The sequence below is a fragment of the Elgaria multicarinata genome, chromosome 1 (genome assembly GCF_023053635.1).
Source record: "Elgaria multicarinata webbii isolate HBS135686 ecotype San Diego chromosome 1, rElgMul1.1.pri, whole genome shotgun sequence".
NCBI lineage: Eukaryota > Metazoa > Chordata > Lepidosauria > Squamata > Anguidae > Elgaria > Elgaria multicarinata.
The window spans coordinates 39,312,722-39,330,101 of record NC_086171.1 but is presented as its reverse complement, the minus strand read 5'-3'; the positions used below and the strand labels follow the sequence as shown (position 1 = coordinate 39,330,101).

At 45.5% G+C, this 17,380-nt stretch overlaps 1 protein-coding gene across 1 annotated transcript in view; it reads left to right on the top strand.

The window, feature by feature from the left end:
• Positions 1-17,380, top strand: part of LOC134398778 (sodium channel protein type 5 subunit alpha-like) — a 297,293-nt gene that overhangs the window by 260,845 nt on the left and 19,068 nt on the right. Inside the window, exon 22 of the mRNA XM_063126285.1 lies at positions 16,519-16,800. Within this exon, the coding sequence (XP_062982355.1) occupies positions 16,519-16,800 (282 nt within the window). The remainder of the gene's footprint in view (positions 1-16,518; positions 16,801-17,380) is intronic.

The following is a 17,380-nucleotide window of genomic DNA, read 5'->3' as shown; positions in this document are numbered from 1 at the left end:
CATTTTGCTAAAAAATAATAATAGTGTGACCGGATACAAAAAAGAGCAGGGCTCCTGCAGCTTTAACTGTTGTGATGAAGAGGGAATTTCGCCAGGTGCTGCATGCATACAAATGACTCCTGCTGAAATGCCCTTTTCTATACAACTGTTAAAGATACAAGAGCCCTGCGCTCCTTTCCGTATGGTCACCCTAGGGGTAAAGTATCAGCAGTTGAATTCGGCACTCCTTCTGCCCAGCCTTTCAGCCTTCACATACAAATTCCTCCCTCCACCCTGTACCATGCTTTGGTGTTATGTCTAACTGATCCTAACCATTCCCTGCCCTTAAAGACACTGCCTATTGCAGTTTCATCTAAATCTTGTGGACGCAAAAGAATGACCGAGTGCGACCTTTCCCTTTGGATGAGTCCTGTTCAAGGAATGCCAGGTTTAGCGGTGTTTGCCTATCGCTCCTCCTTTCCATTTCATTCCACATGTGACCCATCATCGCATAGATAGCTTGTGGACATTTGCGCTTGGGGCAATTTGCATGCAAACATTTCACGCGATCAGCTTTACTGACCCCTTGATGACTAGCACCTTGCTCACTCCCATTCTTTGCTTGTGGCGTCCTGTGGGGGGAGAAGTTGGTGTGCCCAGCCTGTTGAGGGATCCACCTTTCACTGGAGAGTTGGAAGCGACGGCCTTTGCCCTCTTCCCTTGTGTGTTTACATGTTTGCAATGATTCACGCTAGCCTCTATTTTCAAGAGTTCAGAGCGAGATGCATGTAAATAGAGGTGATGCAAACATTTCCATGAAGTTCAAATTTGCAAACAGAAGCGCAGCTTTCTGTTGCTGTCAACAGTGGGGGTGGCGAAATTTGGAAGAAAAGAAGCGTTTGCAATAAGCAAATATGGCTCTCTCTTTGTCTGTTTCTTTCTTTCTCTCTCTTTTAAACCATGATCACAAATGTGCCAAATTACCTTCGATAACTGATGTGTTGCAACAATCATGCAAATGTTTGGAAGAGAGAGTTTGTGTTTGGAGCCATGGCATGCTTTTCTATGAGACACCTTTGCAATTGGAGATATTCATTACTGTGCTTATTTACAGTCTCACTTGTTTGTGAACATGGCATTTCTGCAGATGTGTCTCTGGGTGCGTATGTCTGTGCCGGAACGTTTGCATCTGTGTTTTTGTGTTCCCTCCTTTATGCATGATTGTGCCATATTTGCACATATGATTTTCTGCCTGGTTGCAGCACGTTTAGACCAACCTTGCTTGTAAAAATGTAATACACTTTGTCAGGACAAAAACAAAAGAGCAGGATTTGTTGTTAGAGGTGAAAACACAGCTGAAAGACCCATGGAATGGTACATATTTTTTCAAGAGCAATTCTCATCTCTCTCCAGGCCAATCCAAGGCAGCGAATAGGGGGTGAGCTCACTGTGACCAACATAACATCCTAATTATTTCCGTGGCACTTAGGCACAAATAACTTTTAGCTGGGTCAAGCCTGTCTGGCCAATTCATGGTACTCATTAAAAGAAGTTGCAGAAGGCGGTTCAGGGCGGAAAGTGTCCCCTTCCCCCGCACTTATTTCCCAACAGATTGCCTGATGATGAGTTTCAGTTAGGAGGAAATCCGATAATACAGAGATCAATACAACGGCTTATTTTGGTTGATTTTTCAACCTGGGTAGATGGGCTTCCTGGGGTTGGGCATCCAAAGAAAGCCATAGAGAGCCATTACATGGGGGGAAATCGTGTTTGCTTTCCGTCGCTTCCCCGCCTGCGCGTTTGTCCCTCATTACTTCCCCTTTTGAAAGAGGAAGTAAACAACTTGCACATGGCCCATTCAGTGGGCCGTTTTGATCACACTGCTTCTGCACACAGCAGGAGAGAGCAGCAACCTCTGCCTGTAAAAATAAGTCAGACTTACTGGGATGCGGTTTTTCGGTGGCACAAAGAAGTCTAGAAGGGGCGGGAGGCAGATGACATTGTGAGAGGCACCCGCGAAAATCCGTGAGTGCCAAGTAACAAGTGTGCAATAACGCACTTCTGATAGAGCTCTTAGTGGCCAACCTGTGTCTCCCCAGATGGTTTTGCCCACAACTCCCATCAGCTTTCGCTAGCATAGGGAGGGTTAATGGGACTTGTAGGCCAAGACATCTGGAGGACCACAGGGTGCCCACCCCTGCCTTCATGGAAAGACGGGATTATATGGAAATTGACAACGGGCCTGTTCAGACAACACGCTCAGCCATGGTTAGGCCACTAACCCCTATTGCAGCAAATGGTTAGTGAGTTTGTTTAAACTATGGTTTATGTAGCCACCATGGTTAGGAATGGTTCACATGCCACTCTAAGCCATAATGTTTAGCTCAAAACGCTTAACCATCATGGTTTAGCATGTTGTCTGAACAGGGCCAATATCCAGGATATGCAGTGCCCAGAATATAGGGCCAAAATCAGAAGTCAGGAAGGCCTGGCACTTTGGAAGGAACCACCGCCAACCCTTTAGTTGCCGTTGCTGCTAATTTCCCCCTCCTTCCCCCTTGCCCACCACTGCTGGGGAGGAAAGTCCATGAATAGGGAGGGGTAAGGTGGCCATGTATCTGACCTTACAGGGGGCAGTCCTCTGTTTGAAGGACTCTTTTCTTCGAAGGGCTGCCCGGCCCAAGTCTAGTTTAAAGAGAAAGGACCTTAAGGAAAGAGAGCACCATGGACCTTGGGGTTGCCCATCGTGGTTAGCACCCAGACAACAGACTGAGCCAGGCATACAGGTCACTTAAGGCACAAACCCTATGCATGTTTAGGCAGAAAAAAGCCCTGTAAGACTCAGCATTCTCCAGCCAGCTATGCTGGACTTTTTTCTGTCTATTTATTTATTTATTGCATTTATATCCTGCCTTTTTTTCCTCCAAGGAACCCAAGGCGGCGGACATAATCCTCCTCCTCTCCATTTTATCCTCACAACAACAACCCTGTGAGGTGGGTTGGGCTGAGAGTCTGTGACTGGCCCAAAGCCACCCAGTGGGTTTCCATGGCCGAGTGAGGATTAGAACCCAGGATCTCCTGACTCCCAGTCCAACACTTTAGCCACCACACCACACTGGCTCTCATAATCATAGGATTATGCCATTCGTCCATCTTATTCACTGTGGGGAAATATGTTGTCTTTCTACTTACATTGTAGTAATTATTTCTAAATCTGCACCTACACATATAAATTAGCATAAGCCAATGTTATGCAAATCAATACTACTACTACTACTACTACTACTACTACTACTAATAATAATAATAATAATAATAATAATAATAATATCTTACCTGCCTCTCCCTCTGGATCAAGGCGGGGAACACCATTAAATACAAAAACATAAAATACATGAAACTGATTAAAAACATAAATCCAATATATTATGGATGTCTTGGCCATGCCACCGCCGCCTCTACCATCGGTACCGAGGCGCGCTCTGCAACCAACGCAAACCGCAGTACCAACCGTTTCGGTACCGTCGGAAGCATTGCAAACGTTGCCTACATCAGACATGGGACTGGATGTTCCATCGGAGGAGGATTACCAATCGGACTCCTCACAAGATACATCACCACCAGATGACCTCGTGGTCACTGCAGACATGGTGTCCCCTTCAGAGGACTTAGCACACTTTACTGATAAGGTACAAAGAATGGCAAGGTCCCTAGGGGCTCAAATATCCCAACCTGTAGAGAAATTTAATGACCCAGTTTATGATGATGTATACTGTGGGTCATCAACCCCAGTGGCTATTCCATATTTGCCTGTGCTGCTGCGCACAGCGCAACAATCATGGAAGCTGCCCTCCTCTATGCCACAACGTCGAGGAGGCTAGACAACATATATTTATAAGATGCAGGACTAAATTGTCCCGTTCCTATTTACATACAAATAATGCACCAGTGGACAAAGAAGGCCGTAGGTTGCACGGCCTGGGGAGAAGAGTATACTCTTCTACAGCTTTATCCCTTCGTGTGCATAATTACCAAGCCACGATGGAAAAACGTAAGCTCTTTAAAGAATCTGCACTTTCCAATGTCAGAGCCATCAAAGAAGGGCCCTTCCAGGGATTTTTCCACAGCCTGGGAGTGGCAGAAGAGAAGGCCCTCTGGGTAATGGTTGCCATTACCTTTTCGTAAAGTGTTTCCTCTGTTGTGGCCACCGTTACCAGAGTGCCTTGGCAAGGGCTTCCCCAAACCTGAGCCTGCGATGGATCCAGTGGAGGCTGGTGGGTCCAATGTCAGTGGGGCTGTGAATCCACTTGAATCAGCCAGAACTCTAAAGGAGCTAGGTGTCGGATCCAGTCCCCCAAAATGGTTTCAGCACCTTTTATAGCTTCTTTAGAAGTCTGAGGTCGTAGCTAGACCTAAAGTTTATCCCAGGATTGTCCAGGGCTCAAACCTGTTCATCTAAGGGCCTTGCTAGACCTACCTCAGAATCCGTGTGGGAGGAGCAGCCAGCCCGCGCTAGAAGTAGCGTGGGCTGTCGCTCCTTTCCACACATCAGACACGACGGGGAAAGGAAAGCCCCATCGCGTCCTCCATTTTTTAAAAAAAGTTAAAGGGGCCATGTGCGCAGGAGCACACCAACGAAAAGGTAAGTCTTTTTTTAAAAAAATAAAGGGTTCCCCGCTCCCCCCTGCCCCCGATATCCCCCCAATGTCTGATGCCCCCCCCCGCTTGCCTGCCTGCTCGCTCTCCCCCCTGCTCGCTCGCACCCCCGCTCGCCATGTCCGATGACCCCTCCACCACCACCCCGGCCGCGATCTCCCCACCCTGGTTCCGCTCTTCCCCCCCACCTCTCCTGCCGGGTCTGCTCTTCCCCCCCTGGCCCCCATCTCTCCCCCCCCCCAATTCCCTCGCCCCCGGCCCAATGGGCACAGTGCTGCCATGGAGCACTGTGCCCAGTGCGCGGCTTCTCCCAGCAATTCGCAAGTAAGCCGCGTAGCCGGGAACAGCCGTGGAACCAGCTACACTTTCCGCAGCCCCGGGCTGCAGAAAAACCGGGCCACAAGCGGATCCGGTTATCCCGGGTCAAGGGAGGGTTTAGCCCAGCCTGACCCCGGGATCCCCTGTGTGTCATCTGCCTGGGCTAAACCCTCATCTAGCAACGGCCTAAGTGCCACACAGGGCATCCAGCGCTCAGGCAGGGACGAACCCAGGATGATCCTGGGATAAACCTTACGTCTAGCTACGGCCTGACTGGTTTTGAACAAAAGTCAGAATGGATTCACAGTGCCAGTGAAATCAGAGCCATCATTTTCCACAGCAAAGAAGCAGTGTTTTGGTTTTGCTCCACTGGCCATTCAGCCTGCGAATGATGGGAGATGCAGTCCGATATATCTGTAGAGGATCAGGCTGGGGGAAGGGTCCTTACCACTTGCCCCTTTATGACATTAGACCAGTTCAGTCAATCAAAAAGGTAAGCAAGGTATTTAACGGGGGCAAAATGCAGTCGTTCAGTTGCCCTGGTTATGATCAAGTCAATGCGCAGCTGTCGAGGCAAATAATTCACCCAAAATGTCTAAGTGCCGTTCATTCATGCAGGTTGTACTAATAGTGCAAAGATCAATGCAGAGATGATGACATCAATCAATACCCAGTCGGTCAAATACTCTGCAGCCACCACGTCTGCTGCAGCTGCTTCCAATTATGTAGAATTGGGCACCCTGCAAACTGTGAGACATCTTAGTTCAACAGAATCTTCACACCCTTACCGTTTAAGAATCGTCAAATTTGGCCTGTTTGGGCAGACTACAAAGGCCTTTCTTTTTAAGCAAGCTTTTAGCTTCCAAGACTGATAGAGCTGAGTTCCATTTGTCGTATTCTTCCCTGCTACTAAGATTTAGTTTGTCTCAGCTTCTGCTTGAATATTGTAATGCACTTCCATTTTCTTCGTTATTCTCAGCTTTGAGAACTTATTTGAATGGAAAAGCGGGTTATAAGGCCTCAAATAAATAAAACCATCCCTTGGCTGTTCAAGTATATAATATTTTCAAAATATCCCTGTTAAAATGGTAGTCTATGCAACCTTTTCTTAAAAAAAAAAAGTGCATATTAAAGAGTTCAAATTATAAATAGCCTTTATTTTAGTTATGCACTCAAAACTGCAGGAACATGTTCTAGAACTGCATTATTCTGCAGTCATTTTGATTGTTCATAAGCTCTGCATTTGAAAGACTGTGGCCACAGCTAGACCTAAGGTTTATCCTGGGATCATCCAGGGGTCGCCCCTGCCTGAGCACTGGATCCCCTGTGTGTCCCCCAGGGCCTTGCTAGACCTACCTGGGAATCTGTGCTGGAGGAGGGGTAAAAGCGGGCTATCCCGCAAAGGCCCCACCCCTCACGGTCCACACGTCCTGCGGCCCATCCTGGCTCTGGAGGGGGGGTCAGTGCGGGAGGTTGTTGCGGGTGTCACGCTGTCGGCAACACCGGCCGCATTTCCAGGATTTTTTTTCTTCCACGGTGTGTTTGCGCAAGTGCGAAAGACCGCAATCCGTGGTGGGTTGGCGGCAGCCACACACTTTTCCGTTCGTGCGCAAAGCGGTGCGGTTGGTTTTTTTTAAAAAAAGCCGGCTCCACGCCGCTCTCACAGCTGCGGACGGGGCACTAATGGCGGAGTAGCTCCAGCCAAAACCACTGGCCGCTCCCCTTAGCAGGCCTTTTGCCTGACCGCTGACCTCGCGGGGAACTGTGCTGACCTCATAACTTGCCACACCTCCGCCGCCCGCATCAACATTAGTGTGCGCTGGCAGGAAATTACAGGCTTAAAGGGGTTTCGGAACAATCACCACAACAGAGGTTTCAGCTCACAATGAGCATGGATGGTGGTGAATGTCATGTGGCCCTCTAACGACGACGATGGTATGTATCGCGCGATAAAGCCCCGTCTAGCAAGGCCCCTAGATGAACAGGTTTGACCCCTGGACGATCCAGGAATAAACCTTAGGTCTAGCTATGGCCTGTGTTCCACTGTTTTATATAGGGTGGAGCCCTCTGCAATCGGTGTGTGTATATGTACAGGGCAGGTGTAGCCTGGTGGTCACTCAGAGTGGGCATTCTACTGGGAGTGTCTACACGGGCCACCTCCTGTTCATTTCAGTAATGCTCATAAAGAAGAATGTCATGGCAGACGGTATCCAGACTGTGGGCATGGCTAGACCTACCTGCAGAGCGGGGACGATCTCGCAATATGATGATCGTGAGATCCCCACCACTCAGTCTACACGTGGCGTGGGACGTCCCGGGAGGGAGAGGAAGTCGCGCCCGCCATTTTGTTTGTTTGTTTTTATTGGAAAAGAGCGCACGAGCGCTCCAGTGAAAACAGTAAGTGATTTTTAAAAAACAACACCTCCCGCTCCCCCCCACCCCACCCCTGATGGGCATGGAGCTCCTGAGGAGTTCCATGCCCATTTCCCGGCTCCTCGCGGTTACTTGCAAGGAGCAGGGACGAAACCAGGATGGCAGCCCACACCTCCCGCAGTCTCAGGATCATCCCGAGACTGCAGGAAAAGTCGGGATAGAAGTAGTGTCCGTTATCCCGGGGAAATGGAGGGATCATCCCTCCCTGCCCCTGGGATCCCCTGTGCGTCATCTGGACACACAGGGATGATCCCTGGGGCGATCCCCGGGATATTGACCCGTCTAGCCATGGCCTTAGTCATACTTAGCGTAGACCAGGGATTTGCGGCCAAAATCCATTGGCAACCACTCCTTGGTGATGCAAAGTGCTACAGTGGTTACATGCTGCTTGTTTCCAAGGTAAATTGAGCCTTTGGGGTGCTCCGTAGCCACTACAGACACATTTTTTTTAAAAAAAGTATGCCAATGGGGTGGGGCGCTGAGGATGGTGTGGGACACATGTGGCCCACCCTGGAGTAGAACCACCGAAATCATGGCTAGTTTGCCTTCCATTGATTTCATTGTGTCTAAGTATGACTTAAGTCTGGATCCACCCCGTTTTTATTATAAGTTTCTCAGAAGGAAAATAGGATAGCAGTTAGTACAAGCCTATTTACGTCTACTCAGAGGTATGCGCCATTGGGTTCAATGGAACTTGCTCCCAGGTATGTGCAGGATTGCACATACGTGCAGGATTGCACGTATGTGCAGGGATGCAGAGTTTTTATGTCCAAATCTTTCCATTCTCACCACTGGGAATGGTTGTTTCTCTCTACTGGGTTCACTTGAACGGGCCATTTTGCTTCCTCTCCTAGTGATCTCCAAGAATGACTGCAGTTACTTGTCCCTTACAGCGAGGAATAATTACAAAAACACGCCCCAGGAAAATCCAAGTCATTTTATTTTTACTAGGTTTCGCCACGCTGAACCATAGCTCAGGGACAATAAAGCGTAGCATTATGACCTGCTGAAGTTACACTCCAGAACGTACAAGGAAAATGAATCCTTATAAGAGATCCATGAAGCAATTTTAATACTGAGTTACTAATACATGAAGCAGGAAGGATGATAATAGCGGTGGGCGTTTATCCCAGGGGAAGACGTTAGAAGACAAATAGCCCCGTTTTCAAATGAATAGATATGGTGAGACTCCTTTGAAGTTGATGGGACCCATCATGGTGGACATCTCAGGGTTGCCTGTGAAAAGAAGGCAGCTTGTGGCAATTAGGGTGACCTATGAGAAGGAGGACTGGGCTCCTGTATTGTTAACAGTTGTATAGAAAAGGGAAATTCAGCAGGTAACATTTGTATGCATGCAGCACTTGGTGAAATTCCCTCTTCATTACAACAGTTAAAGCTGCAGGAGCCCAGCCCTAGCGACCAGATACAAATACCAATCTGAAGCATGTGTTGCCTCATTTCCCACATTCATTTGTGTGCTTGTTTGTTTGTTTCACTCAAACTGGAAAAGTGCACATTTTGAATGGGAAAAGTACATTTTTGAAAAAAAAAAAGAGCTTCAAAAATGCACACTCCTCCACACACAGAGTAGAGCATCAAAATGTGTCCTTTCAAAAGCGCACTTTTTAAAATTACAAAAAAAAGCTTTTTTTGAGCGCATGCACGGGGTTTGGAAATTTGCAAGCATTTTCGGAGAACGCACTGCTTGCATTTATATTTGGTGGCATGAACAGGGCATGTTTGCATGAATTGCAAACACAAAACAACTGCTCAAACATTCCCTAGGTCTATCTTTGACATCGGTAAAGCTGCAACAATCAAGGCAAATGTAAATTTGCATTCTTTTAAACTAGACTAAAGAAGAGAAAAGCCCCTTTGATGAGAAACCGACCTTAGATCATCTTCCCCGGGCTCTAGAGAAATTGCCTTTGTTAGGTTTGTAACGCGGTCTTCACATTAAATCACAGTAATAGCCTCGCCTGTTTCTAAGCATCCAGCAACTGGCATGGATGGCGCTCAGAACCGTGGGCATCAAAAGGAATTGTGCCAGGGTGTGATACATCCGAGGAACATTAGGGCATTAATAATTCATCTGGAGAGGTGCCGGATGTCACGCTCCGCATTTTTGTGTCTTGTCTTGTTACCTGTGCAAGGTGTTTGTTTTTTTGAGGAGCTCAGAGGAGAGGGAAGGAGGCAGGGGTGGGGGCTGGAGAAGAAAAACATGCATGGCCCGGTTTAGCCTTTGCATTTTTCTTTCCTGGCATGATTTTGTGCTGATCCTGCTCGTGTTTGTTTATGTCCCAGCATCCTTCATTTAGAAACCCACCATTATTATTATTATTATTATTATTATTATTATTATTATTATTATTATTATTTTGAAAACTCTCACGCGTGATGTGTGGTGTATTTGCTATAGTTCTGGACTAGCATGGATGGACACCGAACCAAAGTTATCCCCTGCCAAAGACTACATACGTCCATTCTCTCCCCCCACTCCTCCCCCCCCCCACCGGCCCAAATATTCCATTTCGGCCACTTTGCAAACAGGAAATTGGTTTTCACCATTTTGGAGTTGGGGGTACAAATTGTTCAGTAGGTCAACACAGCTGCCACACCCAAAATAACTGAGGTCAGGACCTATTTGAGAAAGAGGCTACCAGACACACAAGAAATATAGAGATGTGCCAGTAGAGGCTGGTGGCTCCGATGTCAGTAGACTGGTGAACCCGCTCCAGGTTTCAGTCTGAAACAGTCAGAATTTGAAAGGACTGGAAGCACCCTGGATGGGTCCTTTAGGGTTCTGACTGAAACCCAGCATTGATTCACCGCTCCATATAAATCATATAATCATAAATAAACCAACTGCTGCTCAAAAGGAGAGAAAAAAAACCAACATAAAGGCAGGGCTGTGGGGAGAGAAACAGTCAAAGCAGCCGCCAGCTCCAATGAAAAGCCTCTCTGGGTAGGGTGACCAACTGTCAGGATTTCCCCGGATTTGTCCTGGTTTTTGTTCTTTCCATGGTGTCAGGGGGGATTTTCTATAATTTTCAAAAATGCCCTGGAATGACACACCTTCCCCTTTAAGGCTGCCATTAGCATGGCAGGAGGGAATGACATGCTTTCTTGAGGCACATCATTCCCCCACCCCGAGCTCCAATTGAGGTCTTAAAGGGGAAAGTGGGTCATTCGTGGACATTATAGAAAAGGACCCAATTGGAGTGGATGGTGGTGGTGCAGAATGAAATCCTTTCCCCTCCTCCACTCCAATCGGGTTCTTTAAGGTGGCGGGGGAATAACGTACTTTCTGCAGGACTCAGAAAGCTGCTTCCCCACACACACACTAGGTGTCCTCTTTTTTGGTTTCCCAAATATGGTCACCCTATCTCTGGGGGGAAAAAATGGCATCTAAAATTGTTCAGTGCTGCTCAGTGTCTCTAGAGAGGACTTTGCACAGATTGGGCACCACAGCTGGAAAGGCCCTGCTCCATCAGGCAGTGCCTCAAACGTTGAACTACTCAGACAGGAAGGCACCCATTAAATATCTACATCCCAAGTGGTTTAGGTCTTTAAAAGTCAGAACCAGCACTTTAAATTAGGCCCCCAAACAAGAAACCAACGCAGGTGGCATGATATGCCCTACTCCAGGCAAGAGGAAGAAAGATGCACACACTTTTCATATTAGAGAACTTTAGATAATTATTCTGTTATTATTATTATTGATGATGATGATGATGATGATGATTTTCATTTGTATATCACCCAATAGCCAAAGCTCTCTGGGCAGTTCACAACAATTAAATCATAACAGAAGTCCCGGTTAGGCAAGTCGAGTTATTTAATGCTGGAGTTATCAACCTCCAGGTGTTTGGGCCTACAACTCCCATCATCCATCACCATTGGTTATGCTGGCTATAGTTGATGGGAGTTGTAGGCCAAAACATCTGGTGGGCCACAAGTTACCCACCCCTGGTTTAATGGTTAACCTTGCACTGACTGAGGCTGTGAGGCCCAGGCTACTTGAATCGAAATAAATAATCTCATGCTGGCAGGAATGCCCTGGGGTGAGGCAACTCAGCCGTTTGAATGGCAGTTTAGCATGAGATGAGTATTACTTGAAACCAATCCAAAGCAGCTCTACCATTTTGGAGGGGCTGAATCCTAAGATGTTTAGGGCAAGGTCCTGACCGCAATTATGTGTGTACATCTTGTTGAGTTCAGTGCAAATTAGCCATGTACAGAAATGTGCAGGATGGCATCTGAAGATTGTGCCAACACACAGCACAGATTGCACAAATTGAAGATGTTTTATATGACTTAAATGGATCCAGATTTAGTCATACTTAAGTCCCGTTGATTTAGATGAATCCGCTCTAAATATTATCAAATCTGGATACAATCCTTAGTGTATTTATGCGTATCTCAACCGCACCGCAACACACACGTCCCTGTTCCCTGCAGTCACATTTTGACATCATGTCAGTACCATCTTGGAGCATTCATGAACCGAGCCTTTACAGAATGATCAGTGGCCACGTTGTTCTGTTTTCATAAGAGTCATTGTTTCAAAATATAACTCCTCTTGTAAAAAACGTAAGACCAGTCGTACTGGGTCAGACCAAGGGTCCATCTAGTCCGGCACTCTGTTCACAGCTGTCGATCAGGGACCCACAAGCAGGACACAGTGCAAAATCACCCTCTCACCCATGTTCCCCAGCAACTGGTGTATATAGACTTGCTCCTGTTCTTTCAAAGTATTAGTAGTACAATTTACTGCAGACATGATAATAGAATGCAGTAAATTAGAAGGTTGGAAATGAGGAATGCCAGTGTTCTTAACCAGAAATGGCCAGAAGGTAGATCTCCAGATATTTTGGACTTTAACTCCCAGAAGCCCCTGCCAGCATAGCCAATGAATTCTGGGAGTTGGTTGAAAATATCTGGAGATCTACTTTCTGCCATCCCTGTTCTAAACAAATAGAAGAATATTAGTTGAGAAAGTAAACAAGTGATCGCTAATGAATGTCCCATCCTTCTTCTTTAGAATACAAAGACATTGAAAGAGTCTCATAATTATACTTTTACCCCTCCCCCCAACTCCCATTGATGTATAAAGTCTTGTTCCTGCTTGGTTTTACTCCTTACAGAAGCCAAAAAATTAATTGTGAAATTAATGTTGGCTTGTTGGCTTGGCAGAAAGTCAGACCCTAGCCCATTAGGCGAGAAGTGACATTTTCCATAATCTGATTCACACTTGAATCGAAATTTTATTTATCAAGCTCAATGCTGTTTTGTCTCCATTTCAGAAATGTAAGCAAGAGGAGAGGAAAATTAAGTAAGACCATGTCTGAAAAACAGATCCTAAGCTCAAAAGCACAAACCAATAATTCGCAGATGACGAAGCCATAAAGAACAGAATACAGTGTTTGAGTTGGCAAGGGCCTGTGGAATATGCCAGATTTGTAGAAGATTTTCCAAGCCTTTAATAGGTTTAAGTAACGATCCAGCAAAGGCTTGCCATGACAAAATGGCCTACAAATGAAGTCAATAGAACTTAAGTTAATTGCAACTAAACTCCATTCTGTTGCTTAATCATGACTATCTTTTGCTGGATGGTGTGCCATGTTTTTGACGTAACGCTCTGCATGCATGAAAATCCTTCGTACTGTCTATGGTGGTTCATTGAGTGATGTGTCTGTAATTTCATTGTCATATTGTCTGTTGGGATGCACGTCGATATTATTGAGTATTTCATGCCTATCATGATAATGTGTGTCCTGCTATATAATCCATTTTCATTGCTTCAGAACCATATTGCAAATGTGACTTTTCTTACCATGATGGTATTATCTTGATCGATTGTAGGTCTATTTGGTCCCAAATATTTCCAAAGTCAATTGGTATTGTTTCCACAGATATCATTCAGCTTTTGACCAGATTTTACATTATCATATCCATAACTATGCAGTATTATTTTGCATGCCTGATTGAGGTTATATTGAACACAGATCCTGCTTTGGACCCATGGGAAATCAGAAATATGTAGATATACATATAAGACACGAGAGATGGAAATATACAGGGTTGGCTCCAGACTCGGTGCTACTTTGAGTAAGCCCATTAAATGAATGAGACTTAAGTTAGTCATGTGTAATGCAAGTCCAATTAATTTCAATGGGTCTACACTAACTAGGACTAGGTCTGGAGACAAGCCACAGTGTGCAAAGACTGGAAAAATGAAAGCAAGCATTAAATAGTGGAGAGTCCAGTTATACACTTGCTGAATGGTGATCCAACTCTAAACCTAGGACTAGAAGAACAGGTGTGCCTCCTCCTTTCCATCACATATTTCAAGGAATCCCACAAGGTGGGCGATCCAGGACAAATAAGGAAGTACTTCTTCACACAGCGCGTAGTTAAATTATGGAACTCACTACCACAAGATGTAGTGATGGCCACCAATCTGGATGGCTTTAAAACGGGGGTGGATAAATTCCTGGAGGCAAAGGCTATCCATGGCTACTAGCCCTGATAGTTGTGTGGTATCTCCAGTATTCAAGGCAATAAGCCTGTGTACTCCAGTTGCTGGGGAACATGGGCGGGAGGGTGCTGTTGCACCATGTCCTGCTTGTTCATCCCTGGCCGATGGCTGGTTGGCCACTGTGTGAACAGAGTGCTGGACCAGATGGACCCTTGGTCTGACCCAGCATCAGGGCTCTTCTTATGTTCTTATGTTCTTAATACAAGAAGTGGAAGCTGATATGCATGATGACCACTTCATTTGCCTCATGAAAGAGTAGGAAGACTGTGCAAATGAGACTGTCTACCCAGAGAACCCATCCCACATACTAGGAGCATGGGTGGAGAGAGGGCATCTGTCTAGTTCTCTGCTACATGGGTTGGATCATTGATTGCATAAATGTCTGAACTGGACTATAGATATCTCATGCTGATTGCCATGTGTCTTCTCATATTTCATTGATCCACTGATTTCTAATCTTAAATTCTTGTCCAGATTGTATTTAAATTTTAGATGGTGTCAGGGTTTGAAATCGGAAAAGCAAAATATACCATCTTAACCAGTTTGTAGATTGGACTGCTCATGATGGTAGAACCACCATTGTGGACTTAAAGAATAGACCTGTTGTATACAGGACAAATTCATAAATATAATGTGGGTCTCAGTGCTGCGAAGACTTGACACGGGCCAAATCTACACAGAGCAGGATATAACACTTTGAAAACGTTTTGAAAATGGTATATGGAATGTGTCCTAGGCCCAAACAGTTGTCAAAATCATTATAAACCATTATAAAGCAATATTAAAAGTGTTCATGGCACATTTCTGTACACAAAAGCAATCCCAACCATCCTGGGGCCCACGCTCAGGTGGGCACATTTGGGACAAGCAAGGTACTCATGATTTAAATCCCATAGATTTCAATGGACCTGCTCTAAGCATGGCTAACTCTGGACCTAACCCATGAGGTGTAAATCAGGTGATCAGAGATATAGTCAGCAGCAATTCCAATGGTGGTAGAGGGTGGAGAACGACCCCCTACAATCACAGGAACTGCTGTCTATTGTGCAGTTTGCACATTACGTCGGTCCATGTCAGCACATGGTTGAGCATGGTTGGGATCATTCATCTCTACAACCATTTCTGAGGGTGTGAACTGAATCTGAGTTTCACAAGATTGGGACCTTAGATCATTTTGCTACCTACAAAGAGGGCCCTCTTCCTTGTTCTCCTGATCAAGTCCACTGGAGCCGTGGCAATCTTGAAGATATGGTGTAGAATATGGTGGTCTTTGATGAGCAATGCTAGACACACTGCTAACAGAGATGTTGCTATATTTTAATAATTTCTCTGCTTTCAGCATAATGATTTAATTATTGTGTTTTACTGTCTTAATGATGTCTGCCACTGTCTTTCATTGGGTCTGTGATTGTATCATAGATGATGATGATGATGATGATGATGATGATGATATATATATATATATATATATATATATATATATATATATATATATATTTAAAAAATAGCCGGCTTCATCCAAAGAAATTTGTGCTGGTAAAAAATTAAGATAATAACCACATATCATGTAACATACTTCTGATGGGCTGAATAAACTTGGAAACAGGACACCATATTCTACACCAGCTGTAACCAGCCCTTGATCAGGAGATCACACTATTGCTTTAACAACTCAAGGTCAGCAAAACTTTGAATTATGGGAACACTGGCTTGCAGCTTGGTGCTATAGTACAGCCATTTCCCACCATGCTTCACCAACTGCGATAGGAACCAGAACTGAATAATTATTTTTCCTTGGAGCTGTTAATGCAAGGAAACCCTGTCTCTGGGTCAGGAGCTGGTGACCTAGTCACTAGTTAGTCATCAAGAGCAGCCCATGTAGAGTATATTCAATATAATCAATGGTGTCACCCAGGCCTTAGCTGGACCTAAGGTTTATCCCGGGATCTTCCCGGGGTCATCCCTGTTCATGTAAATGACACACAGGATATCCCAGGAGCAGGCAGAATGACCCCAGGATCATACCAGGATAAACCTTAGGTCTAGCTAAGGCCCCAATCTTTACTAGGCTGAGTTCATGCAAAATCTTCATCTTACATGGGCTGCTGGTTGTTCCCATGGTTGAAGGTTCTCAGATGGAAAGTCCATTAAAATATATTGCTTAAAAACAAAGTCACATAAAACAGAAGGACCTTTCATTAGCTATAAACAGTTGTCACATTTTGCTAAACACATTCAGTGTTAAGTCAGCCTTTCTGCAGGACTCCCTGCCTGAGTCAGGATAGTGTATAGAGTCTGGAGTCTTAGCTTATAGCCAGTGGAGACTGGTCTCGCTCCAATTTCGGAGGGGCTATAAATCCCTTCTGGGATCCAGTCAGAACTAGCCAGAACTCTAAAGGAGCTATCCAAAAGTGCTTGAACCCTATCCCCACAATGGGTTCAGTGCCGTGGATAGGTCGTTTCAAGTTCTGGCTGGTTCTGACTGAATCCCAGATGGGATTTACAGTTCAGCCAAAAACAGAGCCAGCGGCCTCCAGTGCTTTCAGCAGATCCCCTACAATAACTGCACACTTTCTTCTCATTCATCAAAGGTGGTGGTCAATGCTTTGGTGGGCGCCATCCCTTCTATCATGAACGTTCTGCTTGTCTGCCTCATTTTTTGGCTCATCTTCAGCATCATGGGAGTCAACTTGTTTGCCGGGAAGTTTGGGAAGTGCATTAACAAGACGGAGGGCGATGAGCCTCTGAACTACACTATTGTCAACAACATGACCAATTGCCAGAGCTTGAATGACACAGGAGAGTTGTACTGGACAAAAGTGAGAGTCAACTTTGACAACGTCGGCGCTGGATACCTGGCTTTGCTGCAAGTGGTAAGTCCAATACTTGTTCCTGCCACTATTAGGGCTGATCTCTGATATGACCGATGCACCTGATCAGTGGATTAAATCACAGAGATGAGGAAGACAATAGTCTGAAGGGGAAAAGATCATACAGATTTTGTCTTAAAGTTGTTGTTGTCGTTGTTGTTGGAATTATAAACCACTCCATATCAAGAGATGCCAGAGCAGCAGACAACACATTTAAATACAATAAAATACAAATTAAATTACAATAATAAGTAATCGTATTCTTTCTGCACCTTTTCCAACTCTACAGTGCCTGTTTTTAGGTGCGGTGACAGGAACTGGACACAGTATTCCAATTCCAAGTGTGAACGCACCATAAATTTGTATCAGGGCAGTATGATATTGGCGGTTGTTTTTCCCCACCCACCCCCAAGCATTCCTTCTCAGCAACCTAACTTAGGCGGAAAGCATTTTAGTTGTTGGTTATGGTTAGGCAATTGGGAATCAGAAGCCCTTGGTGAACCACTACAGATCACACAGGGATCTGCCACTAAATCCCCATCTGCCTTCTGCCTCCCACAGCACCCGCGCTCCACCCTGGCCT